The 26,792-nt window shown below is 44.7% G+C and overlaps 1 protein-coding gene across 1 annotated transcript in view; it reads right to left on the bottom strand.

Annotated features, from left to right (window-relative positions):
* LOC126152731 (Down syndrome cell adhesion molecule-like protein Dscam2) overlaps positions 1-26,792 on the bottom strand; it is a gene marked incomplete at its 3' end in the record, with an annotated part of 175,216 nt that overhangs the window by 93,412 nt on the left and 55,012 nt on the right. The window contains exons 3-5 of the mRNA XM_049916025.1: positions 26,431-26,594; positions 9,445-9,550; positions 3,599-4,006 (exon numbers count right to left, since the gene is read on the bottom strand). Of these exons, the coding sequence (XP_049771982.1) occupies positions 3,599-4,006; positions 9,445-9,550; positions 26,431-26,594 (678 nt within the window). The remainder of the gene's footprint in view (positions 1-3,598; positions 4,007-9,444; positions 9,551-26,430; positions 26,595-26,792) is intronic.

The following is a 26,792-nucleotide window of genomic DNA, read 5'->3' as shown; positions in this document are numbered from 1 at the left end:
TGGCCGTGTTCTATGATGAGGATGTTGGAATGTTGGTACAAAGCTACGAGAAATGACTCAGACGGAGCGGCGACTGTGTAGAGACGATGCTGGAAGGTGTGGCTAACTATTACACGTAAACTACTTTTGACTGCGACCGATCGGACGTTAATTCCGGAATACGCCTCGTATATAAGGAGAAGCAACTGACTAAAAACAGGTAACCTGGTGAGTACAATGTACACTACTGGATATTAAAACTGCTACACCACTTAGGTGAAGTCCTACAGACGCGAACTTTAACCGACGGGAAGAAGATGCTATGATATGCAAATGATTAGCTTTTCAGAGCATGCACACAAGGTTGGCGCCGGTGACGACACCTACAACGTGCTGACATGAGGAAAGTTTTCAACCGATTTCTCATACACAAACAGCAGTAGACCGGCGTTGCCTGGTGAAACGTTGTGGTGATGCCTCTTGTAAGGACGAGAAATACGTACCATCACGTTTCCGACTTTGATAAATGTCCAATTGTAGCCTATCGCGATTTCGGTTTACCTTATGGCGACATTGCTACTCGCGTTGGTCGAGATCCAATGACTGTTAGCAGAATATGGAATCGGTGGGTTCAGGAGGGCAATACGGAACGCCATGCTGGATCCCAAGGGCCTCGTATCACTAGCAGTCGAGATGACAGGCATCTTATCCGCATAGATGTAACGGATAGCCACGTCTCGATCCCTGAGTCAACAGTTGGGGACGTTTGCAAGACAACAACCATCTGCACGAACAGTCCGACGACGTTTGCAGCAGCATGGATTATCAGCTCGTAGACCATGGCTGCGGTTACCCCTGACGCTGCATCACAGACAGGAGCGCCTGCGATTTTGTACTCAACGACGAACCTGGGTGCACGAATGGCAAAACGTCATTTTTTCGGGTGAATCCAGGTTCTGTTTACAGCATCATAATGGTCGCATCCGTGTCTGGCGACATTGCGGTGAACGCACATTGGAAGCGTGTATTCGTCATCGGCTTACTGGCGTATGATCTGGCGTGATTGTATGGGGTGCCATTGGTTACACGTCTCGGTCACCTCTTGTTCGCATTGACGGCACTTTGAACAGTTGACGTTACATTTCACATGTGTTACGACCCGTGGCTCTACCCTTCAGTCGATCGCTGCGAAACCTTACATTTCAGCACGATAATGCACGACCGCATGTTGCAGGTCCTGTAGGGGCCTTTCTGGATACAGAAAATGTTCGACTGCTGCCCTGACCAGCACATTCTCCGGATCTCTCACCAACTGAATACGTCTGGTGTAATATTTCTGGCTTATTCTACCATCATATTAGGCTCCAGGAAGCTATTCCCAGGGCTGTGGAGATGCAAGAAGCATAGTGATGACGCAATGTGGGATGAGGTACCGGTGACAGATGTTAGATTCGGTACCATTCCCGTGAGAAAGACCGCGTGCATGATGCTGCTGCTCTGTGATTGGCTGCTGTGTTCGGCGGTAGGGCGCCAACACGTTAAAATTTATTTGCTATTATTAATTAAACCTGTCATCCAAATTACTTTATTCTTTTAAATAAACATCTCTCACCAGCCAGCTATCAATCAATCATTTCAAACTTATTAAAATCAAAATATTACTAAAACAAAAGACTGACGATTTTACTGCCGATGCACTTTGGTGGCGCTCGGGTCACGCCTTGCTGGCTTGGCACGCGAAGTGTCTCCGGCAGTCCGGCTCTCCAGTTCTGACCGTTCCAGTAGACAGACATGTCGTCTGTTATAGCAGTATTTGGTTCATGCAATTTTATTTACTACAGTTCCGACCGTCGCTAGGTAGAGACATATTGTCTGTAATAGTAGTATTTGATTCATGCAATTTTATTCTCCAGTTCTGATGGTTCCAGTAGACAGACATGTTGTCTGTTATAGCAGGATGTATTTCATGTTATTTTAGCTAGATATAATGACTGTGGAAATATATGTTCAATACGTCGTGATGAAGAATAGTTTCTCGTGTCTATATCAATAAAAACGCGAGTGGCATCCCAAATGAGTTATAGTTTATTCGCAGCAGCAGTTCCTTGCGAAGTTAATTTCATCCTCAACAAAAAGAATCCACGACCTGTGTGCTGTTTACTGCGCTAGGGACATCATCATCATGAAGACAGCAGTTTAGAGAAGTGTATTCCACACAGGGCAGTGGCAACAACTAGGCACCTCACGTGTGCTGCACGCACAGTACAAATGTGCTCAGTGACACGTCATCTGCAGTAATGCAGAGGAGGTAAAGAAGGATGAAAGTATTAACACTGCCTCACTTTTATTACTTTTTCCTTGCCGTACTGGTCAATGGTGGCCGAGCAACTGGCTCGTCACAATACGCCAGTCACTACTCTTGATGAACTGTGGTATCGTTACACGCCATCCAAGCTCTGTTTGACTCAATGCCCACGCGTATCAAGGCCGTTATTACGGCCAGAGGCGGTTGTTCTGGGTACTGATTTCACAGGGTCTATGCACCCGAATTGCGTGGAAATATAATCACATGTCAGTTCTAGTATAATACAGCGCTATTACAAATGATTGAAGCAATTTCATAAATTCACTGTAGCTCCATTCATTGACATATGGTCACGACACATTACAGATACGTAGAAAAACTCATAAAGTTTTGTTCGGCTGAAGGCGCACTTCCGGTTTCTGCCGCCAGAGCACTCGAGAGCGCAGTGAGACAAAATGGCGACAGGAGCCGAGAAAGCGTATGTCGTGCTTGAAATGCACTCACATCAGTCAGTCATAACAGTGCAACAACACTTCAGGACGAAGTTCAACAAAGAACCACCAACTGCTAACTCCATTCGGCGATAGTATGCGCAGTTTAAAGCTTCTGGATGCCTCTGTAAGGGGAAATCAACGGGTCGGCCTGCAGTGAGCGAAGAAACGGTTGAACGCGTGCGGCCAAGTTTCACTCGTAGCCCGCGGAAGTCGACGAATAAAGCAAGCAGGGATCTAAACGTACCACAGGATGGTGCTCCACCGCACTTCCATCATGATGTTCGGCATTTCTTAAACAGGAGATTGGAAAACCGATGGATCGGTCGTGGTGGAGATCATGATCAGCAATTCATGTCATGGCCTCCACGCTCTCCCGACTTAACCCCATGCCATTTCTTTCTGTGGGGTTATGTGAAAGAGGCAGTGTTTAAACCTCCTCTACCAAGAAACGTGCCAGAACTGCGAGCTCGCATCAACGTTGCTTTCGAACTCATTGATGGGGACATGCTGCGCCGAGTGTAGGAGGAACTTGATTATCGGCTTGATGTCTGCAGAATCACTAAAGGGGCACATATCGAACATTTTTGAATGCCTAAAAAAACATTTTGAGTTTTTGTATGTGTGTGCAAAGCATTGTGAAAATATCTCAGATAATAAAGTTATTGTAGAGCTGTGAAATCGCTTCAATCATTTGTAATGACCCTGTATATTTGTCCAATGAATACCCGTTTTCATCTGCATTTCTGCTTGGTGTAGCAATTTTAATGGCCAGTGGTGTACGAATAGTGTGATGGAAACGTGGCACCGTCGGGAGACTGACCGTCGCGCTCCCAGCGGATCTGCGTGACGGGGAAGCCGGCAACGCGGCAGGTGAAGTGCGCCGTGGCGCCGGCGGCGACGCGCCGGTCGGCCATGGGCCGCACGTGCGGCGGCCCGGCGACGTGCAGGCGGGCGCGGTGCGACGCGCTGCCCGCGGCGCTGGCCGCCACGCACTCGTACAGGCCGGCGTCGCGCGGCCGCGCCCGCTCCACGCGCACAGTGGACGCCGCCACGGCGCTGCTGCTCGCCTCCTCGCCTGCGTCCGGCGGCTGCGCCGGCAGCGGCTCCCCGTCCAGCAGCCACGACACGTGGGGCCGCGGCCAGCCCGCCGCCTCGCACGTGGCCCGCCACGACGCGCCCGGCCGCACGGTCGCCCCGGAGAAGGTGCGCACCAGCACCGGCGGCCACTCTGGAACACCCCGCCACTCGCTAGCGTCCACGCTAGAAACTCCAGTCTCTTAGATCAGGGGCGGGCGAACGTTGCACGCGGCTCATGAGCGCATAGCGCTGCACGTGTGCTGCTCGCGTGCAATCGTCGAATGGGGCAGTGGCGACAGCCGGCAGGTTGCGTCAGTGTAGTACAAGGCTAAGCTGCGGACGTCGATACGTAGCGACCTCCACGTAGTGAACGTTGTATTTCAAGAACCGGAAAATGCAGAGTGAAACAAGGAAACGGAGAAGCGGAGATTTGCTACCTTTTAAAAAAGTAATGGGAGAATGATTTTTTCTTTGTGCTAAAACGTGAAAATTCTACATGTTTAATATGTGGCAGTATTCTCGCTGGTCAGCGGAAGTTTAGTATTGAAGGCCATTATAATAAATTTCACAAGGACGAGTACAATTTATTGTCGGATTCTGAGCGGATGGGGAAATTGACTGAGCTTAAGAAGAGCGATCTGACGATACTAGATGAATCTGTCGTAGTTGCTGTGGTCACGAGAGATCTGCGACTTCCTTTCGTCATGTCTCTCATGTAACTGATTTAACATTTTATGGAGCACCGTTTCCAATTTTCCAGGACGACAACAATAATAGCCCAGCGGTAGGTGCAAGTTATAAGATTACACTTAATATAGCGAGAGCCGGAAAACCATTTGCTGAATTAGTAAATGTCGGTTAAGAGGAAACATCAGTGATGAAAATTTAAGTAACTGTTTGCGTTTGTCTGTATGTAGAAATTTTGTTCCACTTTACCTGTGATAATTAAATAAAACGTATCGTAGGTAATAGGTACTCTTTCAAAACACATCTTTCAAGCACTCCTACTAACCTTATTTTGTTCCACTCCAACCGTGATAATTAAATAAAACGTATCGTAGGTAATACGTACTCTTTCAAACCACGGTATCTTTCAAGCACTCCTACTAATCTTATTCATTCATTCAGTAAAGCAAGCTAGGAAACAAAACGCATTGCAGGGGAAGGAGCGGACAGAAGGTATGGTGGGGAGGGGAGATAAGCGGGTGGCCAGCTCTCCCCTGTGTGCACGCAGAACGACTGTTAACTGCACGCGTGCAAGTGCACCGCACACGTGCAGGATTCCTGCCCGCTCCTGTCTTAGATCAACTTCGCTGTCACCGAGAATTTGCAGGTCCGTAGCTAATAGGATCAACGCACACGAACGATTTTTTATCATTAGCTCGTAACGTATTTTCCACAAGTGTCTTAGTAGCACGGCTGTAACCACCCCAGCTCCCCCAACCCTCGATTCCTTAGCCAATCGTACTTGCATGTACAACGCGGCTCCAAACGTATGATTACTTTGCAAAGGAGTTGTGTTGTGTACATAGTTCCACGTAGTCAGCGCGTACACAACTTTCCCACTAGAGCGCGCGCCGCTAAGCACAACAGCGCAGGCGCAGCGCTCGTCCGTCTCCGCACTACGAGATGGCGCAGCCATAGAGACGGACAAAATTCTGCTTCCGCCGATCCGCGTATTAATATGTAACGCAGCCAATGAGATTGCTGCTAATGTAGAACCTATTCTCGTCGCGGATCTCACTGGCGCAGTGATACGTGAACGCGCGAGGTATTATAACGAGTGTACAGACCTCCGATTAGTCAGTCTGTACCAGTCTACATTTATCAGCAGCAACCTATCCCAGTCGGTACGAGTTCTACATTTGTCTGTACCAGTTTACAGTCAAGTTTCAGTCTGCGCCTAATAAGATTACCATATTCCTGTACATAGCCATGAAGATAAATGTATAGACACTTTTGTCAAGTATCAGAGATATACGTGAGAATAAGATTAACGTACCAGTACCAAAGGAACTTCATATTGTCAATTGTAAATAGCATCCAGAACCAAGTTAAGTAATTTTTATCCTTGTTATTATTTTAATAATGTGTGTGACAATTAATCAAGCTCTGTTTAAAGTTGGTCACTATCAATCTGCTACTCTAAGCGTACAAGTGGCATTTCTATCGTCTGACCTAACGGCAGAGGATAAAAACGCCACGATAAGACCACCAGACATATTGCTCACTCGCCTACTTCGTTAGAGCGACAAGTCAAATAATCCGATGGTGTGTGTACTGAAGGTCTTACAGTACGCACACCTCAAGTTGATGTGTTACGTATTTGCACTTCAAACCTTTATCGATGAAGACACAAGACCCTAATAACACATTAACACAAAAATACGACGCACTACGAAGGAACTATGCTAATGGGATGCAAATCACTATATGTGATATACATGTACGCAGGAACAAATGTTTACAATTTCGGAAATATTGGATCATTTATTCGAGAAAAAGAGCTTCACAATTACAGTAAATCAATAACGCGTTGGTCCACCTACGGCTCTTATGGAAGCAGTTATTGGGCTTTCCGTTGATTGACAGCGTTGCTGTCATCCTGAGAGATATCGTGCCAAATCCTGTCGAACTGTCGCGTTAGTTCGTCAAAGTCCCGAGGTTGTTGGAGGGTCCTGCCCATAATATTCCAAAAGATCTCGGTTGGGTATAGATCTGGCAACCTTGCTGGCCTATGTAGGGTTGGCAATCACGAAGAACGTAGAGTGGGTAAGAATTATCTTGCTGAGATGTAACCCTATTACGACTTGCCATGAAGGGCAACAAAACGGAGGGTAGAATATCGTCGAATTATCTTGCTGAGATGTAACCCTATTACGACTTGCCATGAAGGGCAACAAAACGGAGGGTAGAATATCGTCGACGTACCAGCTGTGCTGTAAGGCTGCAGCGGACGAGACCACCAAATGGGTCTCGCTAGGAAATGAAAGGGCACATTCTCTCGCCTCTCTAGACCGACCACGTCCTTCTTGATGCTGCGTTCGGTCATAGTTCACCCATTCCTGCGAACACCGCGGCATCGCTCCCATTCAAATGTCGACCGATTCACCGATTTCTCGAACCGGCTTCTTTCGGCCCAAACATACGGCGTCTCCCAAATGCCATCTGTGTATAGGACGTTCACGCGCCTGTCTATCCAGCTGACTATACGGAATGAAATTCACAACCATTTTATGTCCTGATACCCAGCTGAGCAGTGGAACTGCGTACCAATGTCACATATACATCCACCAAAGTTTACCGTTTTGCATTTCCCGTTGATACCTGTATGATTATCGATTTGTGACCAGTTTGCCTAACTCCTTCGTGATGCGTCGCTTTTTTTTTCTTCTTTGAGCGTATATTGGTTTTATTAGTTTTGGTTATTTACCCACAGACTACTGAAAAATTCAAAACCAAAATATTTATACAACAGATGGTGAGAAATACTTACATTTTTTCTGAAAAGCTGGATTTCCTCATAAACTATGTGTCGCACTATGAAATAATTTTCTGGTATCTTCTCTGGTGCAACTGTTACTGCACGCAAAGTGCTGGTTAATAATTAGGAAATAATAAATTAAAACATCGTGTTGTGAAGTTTCACTGCATGAATAACGAGGATGTATCAAGCGAAAACTTACTTTCTTTCTTTCATTAGTTTTTGAGGGTTCTCAGCGTCAATAACTTTCGAAAAGGTTTGTAATTAAGTACTAAGTTCGTTGGAAGTCGTTAACTGGTTTCATTGTCAATTACTGCGTGGTCTGGGTAACATGTGAGCTATTAGTTACTCTGCCTCGAGACGTACACACAGTTTCTGACGTTAATACTTGTCTTATTGTGTCAAATCCTTACAGTAAGGTAATATCTCCTAATGACTCGATCATCACAGCATTTTAAATTTTTAAAGTAACGCAACAATTATGTGAAATATTGAGAGCAAAATTTTTGTATGCCCAGCAAGCCGTTAGATAGGTTACCTGGAACTGCTTCCAGGCGACCTTTCTAGCCGTTTAGTGGTACACGCGTGAACGACAGTCACATGGACTGCCGCACTAACGCTGTATACTCGCTTCGAGGACGCCACGAGAGCACTGTGCGCGCCGACTGTTAGGAACCAGCAGTCGTTATGGGAGAATTAGGCAGAGCACTCTCTTTCACAGTCCTACCAACGGCTGCCGAGAGCCTGCCACGAATGCATCCCATAGTGCTCGATGGGATTTAAGTCGGAGGTTCGGGCAGGTCAGTCCATTCTCCGAATACACTTTCGTGCCAAGAGCTCCAGGTATGCTCTTCGATACGGTCGCGCACTATTATCCATAAAAATTAAGTCAGTAAAAGACATACCTGAAGAAGGAGAATAGTGTCATAATAACCTGTATCGTGTTCAGTGATTTGCACTTCAGTACATCCCTGCAACATTATGCCTCTCAATACCAAAACACCTGGAACTCCAAAACAATTTTCGACTATATTCTTGGGTTCATTATGCGTTTCCGCGCCTCGCCATGTTCAGCAATGCACCATAATGCCTCACCATACTAGAACACCTATAACACCAAAACAGTGATCTTCGACAATGTTTACAGGTTCATTACGTGTTCCCATGTCTCGCTGAACGAAGGTACATACAGCGCTGCTTGACGTTATCTTCTTGATGGTCCATGTACTAAGGTGTAGGGAGGCTGACGTTGGATGGGTGTACTGATTCCTACATCTTCGAACACAGGATGCCCACTAGTCAACGTTCTTGTGACACGCTACCTCTTCACCACGTGCGTCTTTTCAGGGTTGGGTTCGGCCGTGATTTAATTTTTCTAGATGACAGTGCGCAACCATATGGAACAATGCAGGTTGTGGAGATTACAGCTGTAGTGCCTTCTTTTTTATCACCCCAGTACTCGAATCGTATTAATTTAGCTAACTGTCTCACTCTACAATCTAAGACTGAGCATTGTAGCTGTAGCCAGAAATACTTATTTTCCCGATCCAGCGAATTCTCGTAATCCAAACTGCTTCACTTGTGTTTCAAAATCTGGACATGTCACCATGTTGTTTATGTCGTCTGACGCAAGTTCACCATGCCAATGTATGATGCCGACGGCTAATATTTCAGTTTTCACGTTGTACCAATAGGTAACTAAAATTTTCAGTTTATCCATTGTGGATAAACTAAAAATTATGACTATTTATTATTTGAATGTAAAGTCATAAAAATACGACATGTAGGTTTTTGAATTATTTGTTTATTTCCAAAAATTACTTTGGGAGACTTTTAATCCTCACTTTTATCTGGAGCATAGAGACATTACGCCTTTATTCTCGTAGTGTTATGCTGGATACTGGCTTGCGTCAGTATTGTAATATCCACCTGAGGTCTTTTTAATTTCCTATTCCTCCCATATTGTACTTTTTTCACCATAAATATTGATTGGCGCCACAAATCCATCAACATGTAGTATGCACTGTACTACTGATATATCGAGTGTTAATTACTAAACAGCTTGTAGACTTAAGACTGAAGGAAAAGGGAAACTTCAGAGGTACCTCTGAGGCTGATTTCAGCAGTTCCTTGAGCGTTGTCATCATTGTTGGAGACTATGCACTGGTACATGCCACGATCTTCCAGCTCAACATACGAGATTTTAAGGATCTGCAAATAAATTATCTAGTTAATTCACTAACAAACATAACGACCTTAGTCCACAGAAGCAACAAAGTTTATAAAATGAATTAACATGAAGAACCTGAAATAATCATTAAGATGTAACACATAAAATAAATGTACACAATGATAAAACAGAGTCTTAAACACGGTCTTTTCCAAAACGCTATTGTCAATGACAGTTACAAAGTAATTACAAAAGCCATAGTATACACACACACACACACACACACACACACAAACACACACACACACGTTCTGTCAAGTAGCTATCTTATGATCCCCTGCTACTGTGCATAGCGGGTGCTATAGCATAGCATACTCTGCCGCTAGGACAGATGTGAATACTCAGTCAAGACCTGACAACTCTCCACTGCTTCCAATAAGTACAGAAGACTGCATGTAGCTGAATTTGCACTACACTTGCATATATATATATATATATATATATATATATATATATATATATATATATATATATATATATATATATCCCGGATGCCTGCGTACGTTGGATGGCAGAGAATACCGTGTAACACTACCAGGCGTTTTTTTTCCTGTTCCACTCACAAACAGATCGAGGAAAAAACGATTGTCTATGTGCATCCGTATGGGACCTTGTGGACCTTCCGCTAAATGTATGCTAGTGGCAGTAGAATAGTTCTGCAGTCAGCTTAAGACGCCGATTCTCTAAATTTTCTCAATAGTGGCCGGACTTTGTGGCCGAGCGTTCTAGGCGCGTCAGTCCGGAACCGCTCTGCTGCTACGGTCGCAGGTTCGAATCTTGCCTCGGGCATGGAAGTGTGTGCTGTCCTTTGGTTAATTAGGTTTAAGTAGTTATAGGTCTAGGGGACTGATGACCTCATATGTTAAGTTCCATAGTGCTCAGAGCCATTTGAACCATTTTTTCTCAATAGTGTTCCTCGAAAATAGCACGACGGTTGAGACGGTACCACAACCATCTAATTGACGGTCCACGGAGAGGAGACGTACGTTGTTGTATTTACAGTGCTTCTCCAGCCACTTGCAGACAGTTTTAGACAGTCTTGACGAACGATCGTATCCCAACCATGGAAGACAATCATCATGCGAGATTTTTACTCACACCAAAACTTCGTCCTCTCAGATATATATTTTCCTAGCATCTATTGCGAAATGATCGTTCTGGCTTTTTCGGCCGCAGACTCGGACCTCGGTTCTGTGACTCATACAGGTAATTTACGTTCCCAGTCATCTGCAGTTCAGTTTACCGTCGACCAAATCCGTTACTGTTGAAGACTTTGCAGCCTCGCGAGAACCGACAGCTCGCACGACGCTCTTTGTCTCCAAAGATGTAACGTCGGCGAACTTTCGCCGCCAACAGGTGTGCCAACAGGTACGTTAGCATACGGCCAGGCTGCAGTGCAGAAGTGCATTTGCTGATAGCACTGAGTGAGGAAAGTGACTGGGGGACTGGGGGCGAGTGCCCTCGTTGTCCTGCTCCTGTGAGGTCCTTGGTTCGTAGTCGACAGTGGGCGAGCAGGCTGGTCAGATACGACGAGATGACGTGACTGAGCCGGGCAAAAATGCGGCCGACCGGATGCGTTCCAAAGGCTTCCCGAGCAGCCGACGCGCCAAGTGTGTCAAAAGTAATCGTTATAATATATGAACAGCCATCAGCTGTAGAATCGATTGACAGCAATGAAAACTTATACCGGACCGGGCCTCGAACCCAGATATCCCGCTTATCGCGAGCGGTTGCCTTTCCATTTGGCTATCCGTGCACGACTAACGGGCAGTCTCAAACTTCTGTATGTAAGACATTGAAACGCCAACAGCCGTTGTTATGGTCTTATTTGTTTTATTTTGTAGCTACCAGTTTCGATTTAGGCCGTAGGCCGTAGTTGATGCTGAAGGGGCTGACGCGGTACCTGTATAATACGGCATGAGTGGCGAACATAACTGGTTACACACTTCATCTGTAAACTTTGGTGTCAGCAGCCAATTGTTTGCAGTTCATGGTTGGGGTGCTGACACCAAAGTTTCAGTGACGAAGCTGACTCGACGAAGCCACATACGGTGCTGGGTTACTTTTACTTGTTTTGTACACGAATATTGTTGCCTCTTGATTATTTGAACAGTGCGTTGTCCCACTGTACCTTGCTAATTAGTGCTGACGCTTAACCATTCACAGTAAACATTCGCCTTAAATATCAGTGGCACCTCCACATGAATTATTGACCTTTCAGGTGGGATGGCCGCTGTGCCTCAACGACACAGGTAGACGTACCATAAGCACAACCGCAATAGAGGAGAATCTGTGGAGAGGCCTACAAACATGTAGCTCCTGAAAGGCGGTAAAAGACTTTTGAGTAGTAGGAGTGGCAACAGTCTGAATAACTGACTGATTTATTCTTGTAATATTAGCCAATAAGCTATTAGTACGTTCGTACTGCGAACGGCGGAAGCAAGGGAAAACTACAACTGTTACTTTTCAGGGACTACGCAGCTTTTTGGAAATTTGGTAATTCGTGGCAAGGTCTTACGGGACCAAACTGCTAACGTCATCGGCCCCTAATCTTACACACTACTTAATCTAACTTAAACTAACTTGCGCTAAGGACGACACATACCACCCATGCTCGACGGAGGACTCGAACTTCCGACGGGGGGAGCCGCGCAGACCGTGACAAGACGCCCTAGACCGCACGGCTACCTCGCACGGCTATGCAGCTTTACTGTGTGCCTTAATAACGACAACTTCTTAACTAAAATAGAATAGTCCGTTTTCGAATCTCCTGCCGAAGCCTACTCAGGAGGATACGTGAGGGAAACAAAAACTGGCGTTCTAAGTGTCGAAGTGTGAAACAGTTGATCATTTAATCAGGGAGGAAATTTCGAGAATTTAAAAGTCGAAATGGATAGGCTGAAGTTAGCCATTGTGGGCATAAGTAAGGCGCAGTATTAGGAAGAACAGGACTCGTGGGCGGGAATGAATAGAATTTTAAATCCAAAATCTAATAGAGGTAAGTAATAGCTGCAAAACTAGAATTGTGAGTAAGCTACTATGAACACTGCGGCTCAGTCTGATGAACTTAGAGTTTTCGATAAAACGACGAGAACTTTTAATGTAAGTCAGTTTTTCCTGTAATCAGGTGTAGGAGACTGGCCAAGCGTTCGGCAATTCCATAGGTCGAAATGCCCCGTTTGTGAATTTTTTGTAAACCATACAGTCTTGATGGCAATACTTCTAATATAATGAGAACCTTCTTGTCTAGAGGAAAAATTGAAGAAGCTTTCATTAGTTTATTAGTTAACAGAAGTTAATAGTTCTTCCTTAGTTCTCTGTATGTTATTGGTTCTAATAAGCCCTTAATTTTACTGTAATATTCTTCTTTCTTCATTACCACTGCAGTATTCGCTTAATGAGGTGGAATAAGAAGAGTGTTTGTAGCAGGACTCAAATCTCGGAGAGCCTTCAACTCACCATTCGTTACGTTACTGTTAGATGGTTTGTTCCTAAGCAGTAACATGTCTCATTCTATGCGTATTTCTTCTACACCTTGTTTAGGTAAAAAACGAATTTCAGCTTATACATTAGCAATAATGTCTTCCGTTGGTATTTTTGAAGGTGCAACCTCGTAGTTCCCAATTATTGCAGTTGGGATTATTTCATTCTTGTACAGAAACCTATTAATAATACGCACATCGAAAAAGTTTTGCATCACCTCGGTTGAGAGGATAAACATCATTTCCGCCCTTTTATAGACAACATCTCCTGGAAATCTCACAAAAAACTAACCTTTCGTTTTCTCTACAACCGACCTTACATGGTTGTTCCATTTCTGTCACTCCGTGAGATGGTGCCTAGATGTTCAATCGACCTGACTGCGCAAGCAGCACTACACTGTACTAAAAATGGTAGGATTGGTTTTTCGTACTCATCTGTGTTAATTTATACTTTTTTAACAATGAGAGACATTCATAAAACCATATAAATACATCAAAAAAGTTTTGCATCACCTCGGTCCCGAGAGGTCCGGAACCTGTAAAGAAAATTGGAATAGAAATCATAAACATCATTTCCGCCCTTTCCATTGTTCATGAAAACCACACATTGCATGTTGTGCCACCATGCAGCGAGACCATCAGAGGTGGTGGTCCAGACAGCTGTACAAACCGGTACCTCTAATACCCAGTAACACGTCCTCTTGCATTGATGTATGCCTGTATTCGTCGTGGCGTACTATCTACAAGTTCATCAAGGCGCTGTTGGTCCCGATTGTCCCAATCCTCAATGGCGATTCGGCTTGGATCCCTCAGAGTGGATGATGGGCCACGTCGTCCGTAAACAGCCCTTTTCAATCTCTCCTAGGCATGTTCCATAGGGTTCACGTCTGGAGAACATGCTGGCCATGATGGGGGCGCGAATTGTCGCCCATGAAGACGAATGCCTCGCCAATGTGCTGCCGATATTGTTGCGCTATCGGTCGGAGGATAACATTCACGTATCGTACAGCCGTTACGGCGCCTTCCATTACCACCAGCGCCGTACGTCGGCCCCACATAATGCCCCCCCCCCCCCAAAAAAACAGCAGGGCACATCCAACTTGTCGCGCTCGCTGACAAGTGTGTCTAAGGCGTTCAACCTGACCGGGCTGCCTCCAAACACGTCTCCAACGATTGCCTGGTTGGAGGCATATGCGACACTCATCGGTGAAGAGAACGTGATGCCAATACTGAGCGGTCCATTCGGCATGTTTTTGGGCCCATCTCTACCACGCTGTATGGTGTCGTGGTTGCAAAGGTGGACCTCGCCATGGACGTCGGGAGTGAAGTAGCGCATCATGCAGCCTATTGCGCACTGTTTGAATCGTAAGACGAGGTCCTGTGGCTGCACGCAAAGCACTATTGAACAGGGTGGCGTTGTTGTCAGGGTTCCTTCGAGCCATAATACGTAGGTAGCGGTCATCCGCTGCAATAGTAGCCCTTGGGCGGCCTGAGCGAGGCATGTCATCGACAGTTCATGTCTCTCTGTATCTCTTCCATGTCCGAACAACATCGCTTTGGTTCACTCCGAGACGCCTGGACACTTCCTCTGTTGAGAGCCCTTCCTGGCACAAAGTATCAATGCGGACGCGATCGAACCGCGGTATTGATCTTCTAGGCATGGTTGAACTACAGACAACACGAGCCGTGTACCTCCTTCCTGGCATAATGACTGGAACTGTACGACTGTTGCACCCCCTCCGTCTAATAGCGGCTGACCATGCATGGTTGTTTACATCTTTGGGCGCGTTTAGTGACATCGCTAAAATGTCCACAGTCAACCTCTATCTTCAGGAGTTCTAGGAACTGTGGTAATGAAACACTTTTTTGATGTGTGTTGGTTGGTTGATTTGGAGGAAGAGACCAAACAGCGAGGTCATCAGCCCCATCTGATTAGGGAAGGATGGGGAAGGAAGTCGGCCGTGCCCTTTCAAAGGAACCATCCCGATATTTACCTGAAGCGATTTAGGGAAATCCCGGAAAACCCAAATCAGGATGGCCGGACGCGGAATTGTACCGTGCTCCTCCCGAATGCGAGTCCAGTGTGCTAAAGACTGCGCCACCTCGCTCGATTTGATGTGTTTAATATGACTCATATTGAAGGTAGAAATGGTACTATCTTCTTTTGCCATCTATCGAATTTCTCCTTGTGTTTATTTACTGATATTGAAGAATCCACTTCTTTGGTACACTACGTTATACTATGGACCGTGTTCTAAATAACGCGACCGAACTTATTACTGAGGAAACTCTGTAGCTCCATTAACTTTCATTTCACAGTTGTCAGGTTGCACACCGTGTGATGGATGCGCTCTCGGAGCAGTGCTGACTGTGTGAGTCCGTAGGTCCAATGCACATTCACCTATGTGAGGTACTCCTTCACCCGCAGAAAGATCGGTGTTGTCGAGGTGTCTCTGCATGGAAGTAAAAAGGTGAGAGAACTCTATAAACGAGATTTCTTCTTTCATGCGCTTTCTATAAGTTTAACTTTTCTTGACCCATCCTGACCATAAAGGCGTTTAATCACACAATGATGACGTCTCTAACTGCTTTCTGAGTCGTTAAAATCTCTGAAGATGACGAAACGTTTAGCAGAGAACTATGACTAGGACCGCGGCCTAATGCTCGTAGAACAAATATCAGCGATATGAACTATAGATTAAAACTGAGGAATACTCCGGAAGGTAAAAAAAATTAAAGAGTTAGAACCTGTATAAATTCAAGAATGAAAGAACTGGAAATTGTTCATAGTTTCATAGGGAACATCAGGCAGCGAATGACGGAAACTGAGGAAAGGAATACTATTCCAGATGATTGGGTGGCCTTGATAGTTGAAACAGTGAAGGTAGCAGAGGATCAAAGACGACGAAAGACCAAGCTCACATGAAGCCTTTGTATAAAATGCGAAACACTGAATGTAACTAAAGGTAGCGGAAAATATAAAACGGAGCAATGTAGCAGGTAAATGGCAACCATATATCTAGAAAATGAGGTTGAAAGAAAGAAAAAAGTAGCTAAGCAAGTAGGGATGGAATACAAATGCGATGCTGTAAAAGGATGCATGAATACGAGAAAGGTAGATGCTGCCTATAGTAAAATGACAATATCAGGAGCTTAGGGGGGAAGTTAATATTAAGCAGAGCATGCTTGGCTGTAAGAGGGATGGAATACAAGGAAAGATTACACAAATGAAATGAACTTGAAGACAGAATTACAGAAAGGGATGTAAATAAATACGAGATGGGAGATATGATATTGCGAGAAGAATTTCACAGAGTTCTGAAAGACCGTAGTCGGATCTAGGTCCCTGGAGTACACGACATTCGCTCAGAATTACCGAGATCCATACTTCTCAACCTTTTACACAAGGAATATGAGACAGGCGAAATATCAACAGACTTTTAGAATGATCTATCAATCCAAAAATGTGAGGTGCTGACACGAGTTTAACGAGTCACGGTTGCAAAATATTGCAAACAATTATTTACAGAAGACTGGAAAATCTCATAGGGGCTGACTTTGGGGAAGACCAGCTTGGGTTCTCAAATGTGAAGGAACACGGGACACAGCACTGAACCGACGACTTAACTAGGAAGATGTGTTTGAGAAAGGCAAACCAATATTTATAAAGTTCGTGAATTTGGAGAACGCTCTTGACAATGTTTACTGGAGTCAATCATGGAAATTAAGATTGTAGTAGAGATTAAAAGTGGGGAGTGAAAGGTTATCCACAACTTTTACAGAATCCAGATTACTGCTACAAGAGTCGAAAGGAGTGTATTAGGTTTCTAGCCTACCCTCAATGTTACTTAATCTGTACATTGGGTAAGCTGTGAAACAAATGTAGAAGATATTTGAAGAAGGAGTTAAGTTTCAGGGAGAGGAGACAAACCATTTGATGTCTGCCTATAACATTGTAGTAGTCTCAGAGACGGGGAAGCACTTGGAAGATCGTCTAAATAGTATGAGTAGTGTTAAAAAGATATAAAATGAACTATAACAAAAGTGAAACAAAAATGATCGAATGCTCATAGAATTAGATTAGGAAACGGGACATGAAAAGTAGTAGTTATATTTAAATATATGGGCAGCAAAATAACTGATGAAAGCCAGAGTAGAGAGGACATAAAGTGCTAACTAACAGTAACGAGAAAAGCATTTGTCAGAAAAAGAAAATGTTAGGAATCTTTTCGGGAGGCGTTTGTCTGGAGACTAGCCTTGTACAGAAGTAAAATGTGGACGAAAGCAGTTCAGATTACAGTGAATATGGTGCTACGGAAGATGGCGAAGCTTAGATATGAGGATCGAATGACTGATCCGGAGGTACTGAATCACATTCGGGAAATAGGAATTTAATGGATAAACTTGATAATAGAAGGATTTGTTTGTTATGACACACCAGAAGCCGTAAAAGACAAGTCAATTTTTGTAATGGAGTTTAGCGTTTGGGGTAAAGATTTGCCACGGAGCTTCAGTGTCTCACATTAGTAACCATATATCAGACTTGTATAGGGTATGCTATGGTGGAGAGCTGCATCAGACCAGTCTTTGGACTGAATCACAAAGACTATGTGAATGATACCGAGAATCATTACGTGTAAGATTAAAAAATCAGTTGCAAAAAAAAGTTTCTGAATAGGTTCTTTACTATGACGACACTGATAGAATGGTTGCCAATTGCCACACATATGTTCAGAGGAAATCACGTGACTTGTTATACTAACTTCGAGTCGTAGTATATAGTCTTCACTCTATGTACATGTACCAAGTTAATGTAACTTCTTCGTAACTACAGCTCTAAATATGTGCCCTCCATATATCTCTATTCTCTACAATCCCTCCATTTCCTCGGAACTCAATATTTCTGACGTCACCCAACATTTTACCTACCCATCTTGCTCTTGGGCTGTCTTTGATGCCAATAGGATAAAAATAATCCTTTCGTCATGTTCATTGGCATCGTGGCATCAGCCATCGCCACTACATGTCATAACCGGTGTAATCTCTGTGGTTTTATAAATCTTATTTCATATCTACTTTGCCTAAATTGCTTGCAGGCCTAGGTCGTGTTTTATCTTATTCACCAGCCTTCTTCATTCAGCATCACCGTAAATATCTTGTAGGCTGCAGTCGACACCGTAATGCCTCTCAAAAAATAAATGATACATTTTATCGTTCCCTACACATGGTCATGTTTTTCCAGTTTTTCAGTCCTCTCGCATACTTCCATTTTCCCAAATGTCATTTATTAGAGCATGCGTTTAATTTGTTAACGACTGACCTCTTGGATTGTTTGTACATTAACGTAAGTTAGCTTCTTAATATCTGTCCATGTTCTCTGACTACAGTCTAATCTTTATTTTTTTCTTAGTTTCTGCAAATGGTTGTTTATTCTGTGTCCGGCTAACAGACTGTGCACTAATTTAGAGCAACTTTTTGTTGTTGTACAGATCTTCAAACGAGCATTGGTTCAACTGACTACCTTGTTACTGTACTCTGAGTCATAAATTACAGGGTATCTCACCGTAAACTAAATGGAGGAAGCGTCAGCCACATCGCATTTAATAAATTACGTTTTAGTTAAAAAAAATGGCTCTGCGCATTATGGGACTTAACTTCTGAAGTCATCAGTCCCCTAGGACTTAGAACTACTTAAACATAACTAACCGAAGGACAACACACACATCCATGCCCGAGGCAGGATTCGAACCTGCGACCGTAGCGGTCGCGCGGTTCCAGACTGTAGCGCCTAGAACCTCTCGGCCACTTCTGCCGGCCAACGTTTTAGTGATCTGTGACAACAGTGTTAACGCAGTGGAAACCGAGACGCGAAACCAGAAGCGCAAACTGACGCAGTGGACACACAGTCAAAACGTAAATGCTACTCTTCTGAGTCCCTTAGGGTACCATTACCTCCCTACAAATGACATGTCGTTCGCCCTGCCGCGCCGAGGGAGGTGCAATTGCTTTAACTGACGGACCTCTCACGGTCACGTTGAGGTTTCCAGTCACACATTTGTAAAAGGCCTGCTGCAAGCACGTGGTTGCTAGCTCGCTCTCGTGCGAATTCATAGCTCAACAGTCTACTACGCTTGGGAACGCTCAGAGAGGGACCCGAGCAGGGGACCACCACTCCGTCTAGGGAGAATTAGCAACATTCAGGCACGTCCCCAACAAAAGCCATACAAGTGACAATTGTTATTGTTATTATTCACGAATATATAAAAAGGCATAGTACACTCCCTCACGCGCAGACACGAAAGGAGACACACATACTTCTGATGATTGATACACGCTCACGAAAATCTGTTGCGCGGCGTTGCCGACTGTCCACATGACACGGCAAGGTGGAGAACAGAGATCCGAGCCTATAAAACCATAATGTTTCTTTGACACAGGGCATTTTCCGTCGTCAGTTATTTGGATGTCGAAAGTGCGACGATCGATCTCAGATGAGAGATGTAGAACTTTACATTTGCGTATCTCGCCTCTCCGCAATTAGCACTTGCAGCACTGTACCTTACGTAGGAAATGAACTTTTGTTCCGGTCCCTCTTCACCGTCAACGTGCTTTCATTCCCTGGGACTGCCTCTCTCCAAAACTTCTCTTAACAGCAGAGTCCAACACAGGTGTCCCTACCTACCGTACGGCACTTAGATGCCTCAATTTTCAGCTTTAGCCTTACAGTATATACACTCCTGGAAATGGAAAAAAGAACACATTGACACCGGTGTGTCAGACCCACCATACTTGCTCCGGACACTGCGAGAGAGCTGTACAAGCAATGATCACACGCACGGCACAGCGGACACACCAGGAACCGCGGTGTTGGCCGTCGAATGGCGCTAGCTGCGCAGCATTTGTGCACCGCCGCCGTCAGTGTCAGCCAGTTTGCCGTGGCATACGGAGCTCCATCGCAGTCTTTAACACTGGTAGCATGCCGCGACAGCGTGGACGTGAACCGTATGTGCAGTTGACGGACTTTGAGCGAGGGCGTATAGTGGGCATGCGGGAGGCCGGGTGGACGTACCGCCGAATTGCTCAACACGTGGGGCGTGAGGTCTCCACAGTACATCGATGTTGTCGCCAGTGGTCGGCGGAAGGTGCACGTGCCCGTCGACCTGGGACCGGACCGCAGCGACGCACGGATGCACGCCAAGACCGTAGGATCCTACGCAGTGCCGTAGGGGACCGCACCGCCACTTCCCAGCAAATTAGGGACACTGTTGCTCCTGGGGTATCGGCGAGGACCATTCGCAACCGTCTCCATGAAGCTGGGCTACGGTCCCGCACACCGTTAGGCCGTCTTCCGCTCACGCCCCAACATCGTGCAGCCCGCCTCCAGTGGTGTCGCGACAGGCGTGAATGGAGGGACGAATGGAGACGTGTCGTCTTCAGCGATGAGAGTCGCTTCTGCCTTGGTGCCAATGATGGTCGTATGCGTGTTTGGCGCCGTGCAGGTGAGCGCCACAATCAGGACTGCATACGACCGAGGCACACAGGGCCAACACCCGGCATCATGGTGTGGGGAGCGATCTCCTACACTGGCCGTACACCACTGGTGATCGTCGAGGGGACACTTAATAGTGCACGGTACATCCAAACCGTCATCGAACCCATCGTTCTACCATTCCTAGACCGGCAAGGGAACTTGCTGTTCCAACAGGACTATGCACGTCCGCATGTATCCCGTGCCACCCAACGTGCTCTAGAAGGTGTAAGTCAACTACCCTGGCCAGTAAGATCTCCGGATCTGTCCCCCATTGAGCATGTTTGGGACTGGATGAAGCGTCGTCTCACGCGGTCTGCACGTCCAGCACGAACGCTGGTCCAACGGAGGCGCCAGGTGGAAATGGCATGGCAAGCCGTTCCACAGGACTACATACAGCATCTCTACGATCGTCTCCATGGGAGAATAGCAGCCTGCATTGCTGCGAAAGGTGGATATACACTGTACTAGTGCCGACATTGTGCATGCTCTGTTGCCTGTGTCTATGTGCCTGTGGTTCTGTCCGTGTGATCATGTGATGTATCTGATCCGAGGAATGTGTCAATAAAGTTTCCCCTTCCTGGGACAATGAATTCACGGTGTTCTTATTTTAATTTCCAGGAGTGTAGTTGCTAACAGGTTGCAATGCGTTAAGGTGACGCTCAGACCACCCGATCACAACAGTGTATGACCTTGAATTAGATCACACAACAACATACGTTCAAGAACCTGAGGATATCAGCGCCCTTCCAAAAGGTGAACTGTTACATGAATAAGAAAGTGCAGATGCTGAAGACCTGTACTGTTGTACTCAATCCTTTGTAAAGTTATGTGTCACTGCTTCCTGAGACTGCCGCTGTGTTTACATATGCGCTTAAGAGTTTTCCAAATTTTCCTTAATAAATCAAATATTGTTTGAATACCAAACAAGAAAAATGGACAAACTTATATTTCATTATTTTGTTGATTCTTCGTTTCTTCAGGGCAAGTGTTGAACCCGAAGGATTGTGTACCTGGGATCACATGATGCTTCATGGTCGAGGCTTGATTCTAGTGAGTGAGTTTAAAATCACATGAAGAATGTGTCCTAGAAACAGGCAGATAAAACTTCTTGAATTTTCTACTGTTTTTGTAGTTTGAAACGTGAGGTTGTCTTGTGTGCAGCGTTTGTAAATACTTCGGGTTCAATATGTTTAAGTTTTGTGTGACGTATTAAATCCATCTGAAGGTTATCGATAATTCCACGCTTAGAGAATTTTATGGTGAATGAAGTTCTGTACATTTTTAAAACGATTTACATGATTTGTGGTCCGATGAGCTAGACAAGTTTTCGGTCTTGTACGAACTCGTACCTCGAAACAACGGAAGAAATTCTTCTACCACAGAAAACTTGACATTACCAAATAAACTGAATTTCATAAACGCCTTCATAATTTTCCCAGTCTTAAAATGGAAATTTGTGTTAGCTGAAAATAGCTTCATTTTCAAAGTCTTTTAACTTCTGACTGTCTTTCATATTACTTCCTCTTAATCGGTTTTCACTTTCTGATTATTAGTGTGCAGCACAGTAGCAATGTGACACATAGGATATTCAACATAGGATTTACAAGACTTTCTCGATTGCAACGCTTTTAAATTTGTATGGAATATTTATTACACATAGATGACCATCTGGGACCTTAGAACAGTTCACAATTGGAAGAACCTAACTTTTTCGTAGCAATTTTTTTTAATTTCTGGAAAAAACCGTGAGACATATAAAGTGAGTGCCAACATTTCAAAATGCATAAGAGAATATATAAACTTCAGTTAAATGGCTGGCTGGAGGTGAAAGTCTGAAAAGTGTTCCAATTTACAATACTCTCGTCTGCTACTGAAATATCCAAGTTGATAAAATGACAACAGGAGTGTACAGCTAACATAAACAATAGAAATCCAGCAAAATATGGACTTAATAGATAAATTTACGTCTCCTTCCATGCTTAATTTTTCCACGTTGACCTCCACTATCTCGACTCCATCGGTGCTTCTTGGGGTGAGGAGAGCTGTAATTTGATTTACCATTCATCACAGCAGAAGCAGTATCAAAATATAATGCAAAAATTGAATCTGCCAGACCACAGACCAGAGAGTAAGTTTGCTTTCATATGTCTAAGTCAGTTCCCATAAAATTCCTCCTTGATTTAGACGTGGTCATTTTATAAACTGCGCCACGGTTCCAGCCATTATGGCATGTGGCGCTTCTCAGGGTGTGTGGCACTACTGAGTGTGTAATTACATAAATGAATGGGGTCTGTTTTTTTCGGACATGTACAATACAATTGATTATTGTAGATGGTCAATGAATCCACAACCTGCAGTGCAGACGCACATTATTGTTGCCCTCCAGCGGAAATCTGAAATTAGCGAACGTGGAGGACATGGACAGGGACTACAGATAGATGCCGTTAGGTGGAGATGTGAGTCCCTCTGGAGGCATGCTGAGATAGCCTGCAAAATTCGATACACACTGAGTGCTGGTTGCGCAGTGGCTAACACAACTGCCCAGTAAGCAGAAGATCACGGGATCGATTCCTGGTCTGGCAGACATTTTCATTCGTCGTCGCTGATTCTGCACGAAGTCCCGATGCAGCTGATGTCATTAGTTCGTTCTATTTCCTTTTCTTTTTCGCCCCTTCCCCCTTCGATAGTACAATGTCTTCGCGGAAGCTACACAACATGCTAGCTCGTCATAACGACCACCAGAGACCGTGGAAGCGTTATCCCACAAAAAACGCAGCTCCATCGTGACTCATTAAAAATTCTGCCTCAGACGACAGCCAATAAAGAATTTTCACTGTCTTCTTCTCTTTGTCAGACATTTAAACATATGACTATTTTTATTTGCATTTCTTTTAATGCTTTACGTCTCAAAATGTTTTATCCAGCATAACAATGACATTCACGTCTGTACGTGCTCTTTACCAAAAGAAATCAATAAAATTGCTGAGTTTCTGATATATTCTAAGCACACTATGAATTGTGGGTTGGCAAATTCTTATACCAATGAATCAGGTGCAACGAGCTGAAAAAGACTGAAAATAATTGCCAGGAAATAAGCAGCCTCAACTTCCGTTGGTAAACATGTGCACCCAGGAGGAGACACTTCCCAAAGCACTGAGGCTCACATCCAGCTTTCGACAATGGATATAAATGTATCAGAGATATTTTCACGACCTCTCTGAATCCCTTCTTCAAGCATAGGCTTAACAGTCTGCCCCATCTGCTGCACATGTACAAGACGTTTCATCCACTAGTCCGCTTGAGATTGTGTTAGCCAGACTACAACTCATTATCGTAGTAGTGTTAGAAACTGTACAAAAAGGGGCTACATTATCTGTATGGGGTCTCCTCCAGATTCAGAATCTTTCACGGGCGCTTCTGCAACTTCTTTCCTGCGGTCCACTACACCATCAGCAAGAACTTTACCTGCCGGGGAACTACGCCATCGCCTTGAAGTCATTCTTACAGATATAAAACAAATATTCAAGAATGTCAGTAAGACGTACCGGGAAGATCGATAACTCGTGTCTCGCTCCTAGATTCCACAGATTATACTCTCGAGGGTGTCTTAGCGTGACCGTTGACAGCGAAGTTGGGCAGTCTGGACTAGGGCATGTTGACTTAAAGAGCGCAGTACGCCCTTTAACAGCCGAGGTAGCAAGTCGTCCGGCTAGGACAACGGACACACAGCCTGGGTCGGTGTTGGAGCACGCTTTGGAGTACATTGCATAGACTGCTCCCGTCAGCCGAAGAGTGTATAGGAGGCCTTGTGGTGCGGAGCCTACAAAGCAGGGAACCACTGGCCGAGACAGGACGGTCACACCACCTACAAGAGTCTTCTACCACGGGATAGGCCCATGCCAAAAAGCTACAAGAGTGAGAAAGATTTCGAACAGATACAAAATTACGGTTGCTCGGCTGCGTTGTACAAATTGAAATGGAATGAGCCCGTTCAGGCATCTAGTTTGGCTGGCACATTGTGCTGTGTGTAGCTTCGGCTTGTGTGCTGTGAGATTTTCACTCTGCAACGGAGTGTGCGCCAATGTGAAACTTCCTGGCAGATTAAATCTGTGTGCCGGACCGAGACTTGAACTCAGGACCTTTGCCTTTCGCGGGCAAGTGCTCTACCATCTGAGTTAACCCAAGCATTACTCACGTCCCCTCCTCACAGCTTTACTTCCGCCAGTACCTCGTCTCCTACCCTCCAAACTTTACAGAAGCTCTCCTGCGAACCTTGCAGATTTAGCACTCCTGAAAGAAAGGATGTTGTGGAGACATGGCTTAGCCACAGCCTGGGTGATGTTTGCAGAATGAGATTTTCACTCTGCAGCGGAGTGTGCGCTGATATGAAACTTCCTGCAAAGTTTGGAAGGTTGGAGACGCGGTACTGGCGGCAGTAAAGCTGTGAGGACCAGGCATGAGTCGTGCTTGGGTAACTCAGATGGCAGAGCACTTGCCTGCGAAAGGCTAAGGTCCCGAGTTCGAGTCTCGGTCAGGCATACAGTTTTAATCCGCCAGGAAGTTTCGGTACCGTGAAAATTTGAAGTGTTTCGGTATTGAATGCCTTCGTCAGCAGTATCGCTCAATCTCTCATGGCGTACGTTCACTAAAGAGCTTCATTCTTGTTGTCTGTATTGAATGAGTTCTTTTTAATATTCAGAAATCCCGTGTCTTGATCAGCAGTACATCCTAGCCTTTGTGGTGTACATTCTTCTTCTCTGTAATTAATAAGTTTTTAAAGGGGTTATTTAAATCATAGTTGTATGTCAAATGTTAACTTTCTGATGTAATTCATTCACTGCTAAGTACGCTTTGCTTATCGCTGAGTAAATTTTTCACATTAAGAAACTGCTGTATATTTGGCTCTATTTCGCAATTTACTAAACATTGTGCATTCACTGAACTTTAACGGCGAGGGGTGCTACCTCGCCAAATAGGTGCCAGACTAAGTTTTGAATACCATTATATTAACATGTTTCGGAAGAGGTTCATATCTTATTCTATGATGTTAGTTTAAATTTTGAGATACCTTTTGATTCGTCGGCAGCTCACGTACTTTTCTAAATTATTTTCAGCCAGTGGGAAATGTTTGCTGTATTTGTATTTGTTATATTGCATTTGTCTTCAGATGTTTTGTGTATATGTTTTAGAAGGGCTCGGTGTTTGCGTTTCATCAACTGACAAACTCGGCCTACCGTAATCGTGGAACTCGGCCTTCATAGCAGGAGCGACGAGACCTTTACAAAACTGGCGACGAGAGTTCACAAAAATTATTGTATTATTTAGTAATGTTTCTCAGCGCGTTTGAGATTAACAAATTGTGTTTTCTTACGAATGATGGTCACTTTGCCATTGCACGGTCTTTTCACTCCCCAAGCAACCACTATATATATATATATATATATATATTAGGACTTTTGAACACTATTAAGGTAAATACTAGTTAGTGCCTTCAGTAGTTAGAATCTTTTATTTAGCTGGCAGTACTGGCGCTCGCTGTATTGCAGTAGTTCGAGTAACGAAGATTTTTGTGAGGTAAGTGATTCATGAAAGGTATAGGTTATTGTTAGTCAGTGCTATTACATTGTAAGGATTATTGAAAGTCAGAATGCGTTGCCCTAAAAATATTGTGTGTCAGTTTAGTGATAATCAGAATAAGTAAAGAGAGAAATGTCTGAGTACGTTCAGTTTTGCTCAGCTGTTTGAAAATCAAATAACGTAAGGGGTTTACCAGCACAGTAATTCATTAATTTTTCAAAGGGGATATTAAGGTTTAGGAGACGACGCAAGTGATTAAGGTGTTGGTAACCTTGTCAGTAAGCAGCTGCACCCTCTGCGAGACCTTGAGGGGTCGTCCGTCCTTGAGCCAGGAGACGGCCAGCTGGGGATGGCCCTCCGTGGTGCAGCTGAGGTTGGCAGGCTGTCCCAGGGACACTGTCTGCTGCTGCGGGCTCACGTGGACCGAAAGCGGGGCTGCAACAGTGGCAAAAAAAAAGAACAGCTCAGAAGCATATTAGTAACTTCTGGGGGACGACAGCTTAATTCACATCTTTATTTTTCATGGTGTTGTAGCTCACAGAGACACTGTCGGATGCTCTCTGTGTGAGGCACCAAGGACTCATATATATTTGAGAGGTTCCATGCCCTCTTTTGCATGTCTCCTCTCATTTT

This window comes from Schistocerca cancellata, chromosome 2, assembly GCF_023864275.1.
Source record: "Schistocerca cancellata isolate TAMUIC-IGC-003103 chromosome 2, iqSchCanc2.1, whole genome shotgun sequence".
Taxonomy (NCBI): Eukaryota; Metazoa; Arthropoda; class Insecta; order Orthoptera; family Acrididae; genus Schistocerca; species Schistocerca cancellata.
This window is presented reverse-complemented; position numbering and strand designations above follow the sequence as displayed.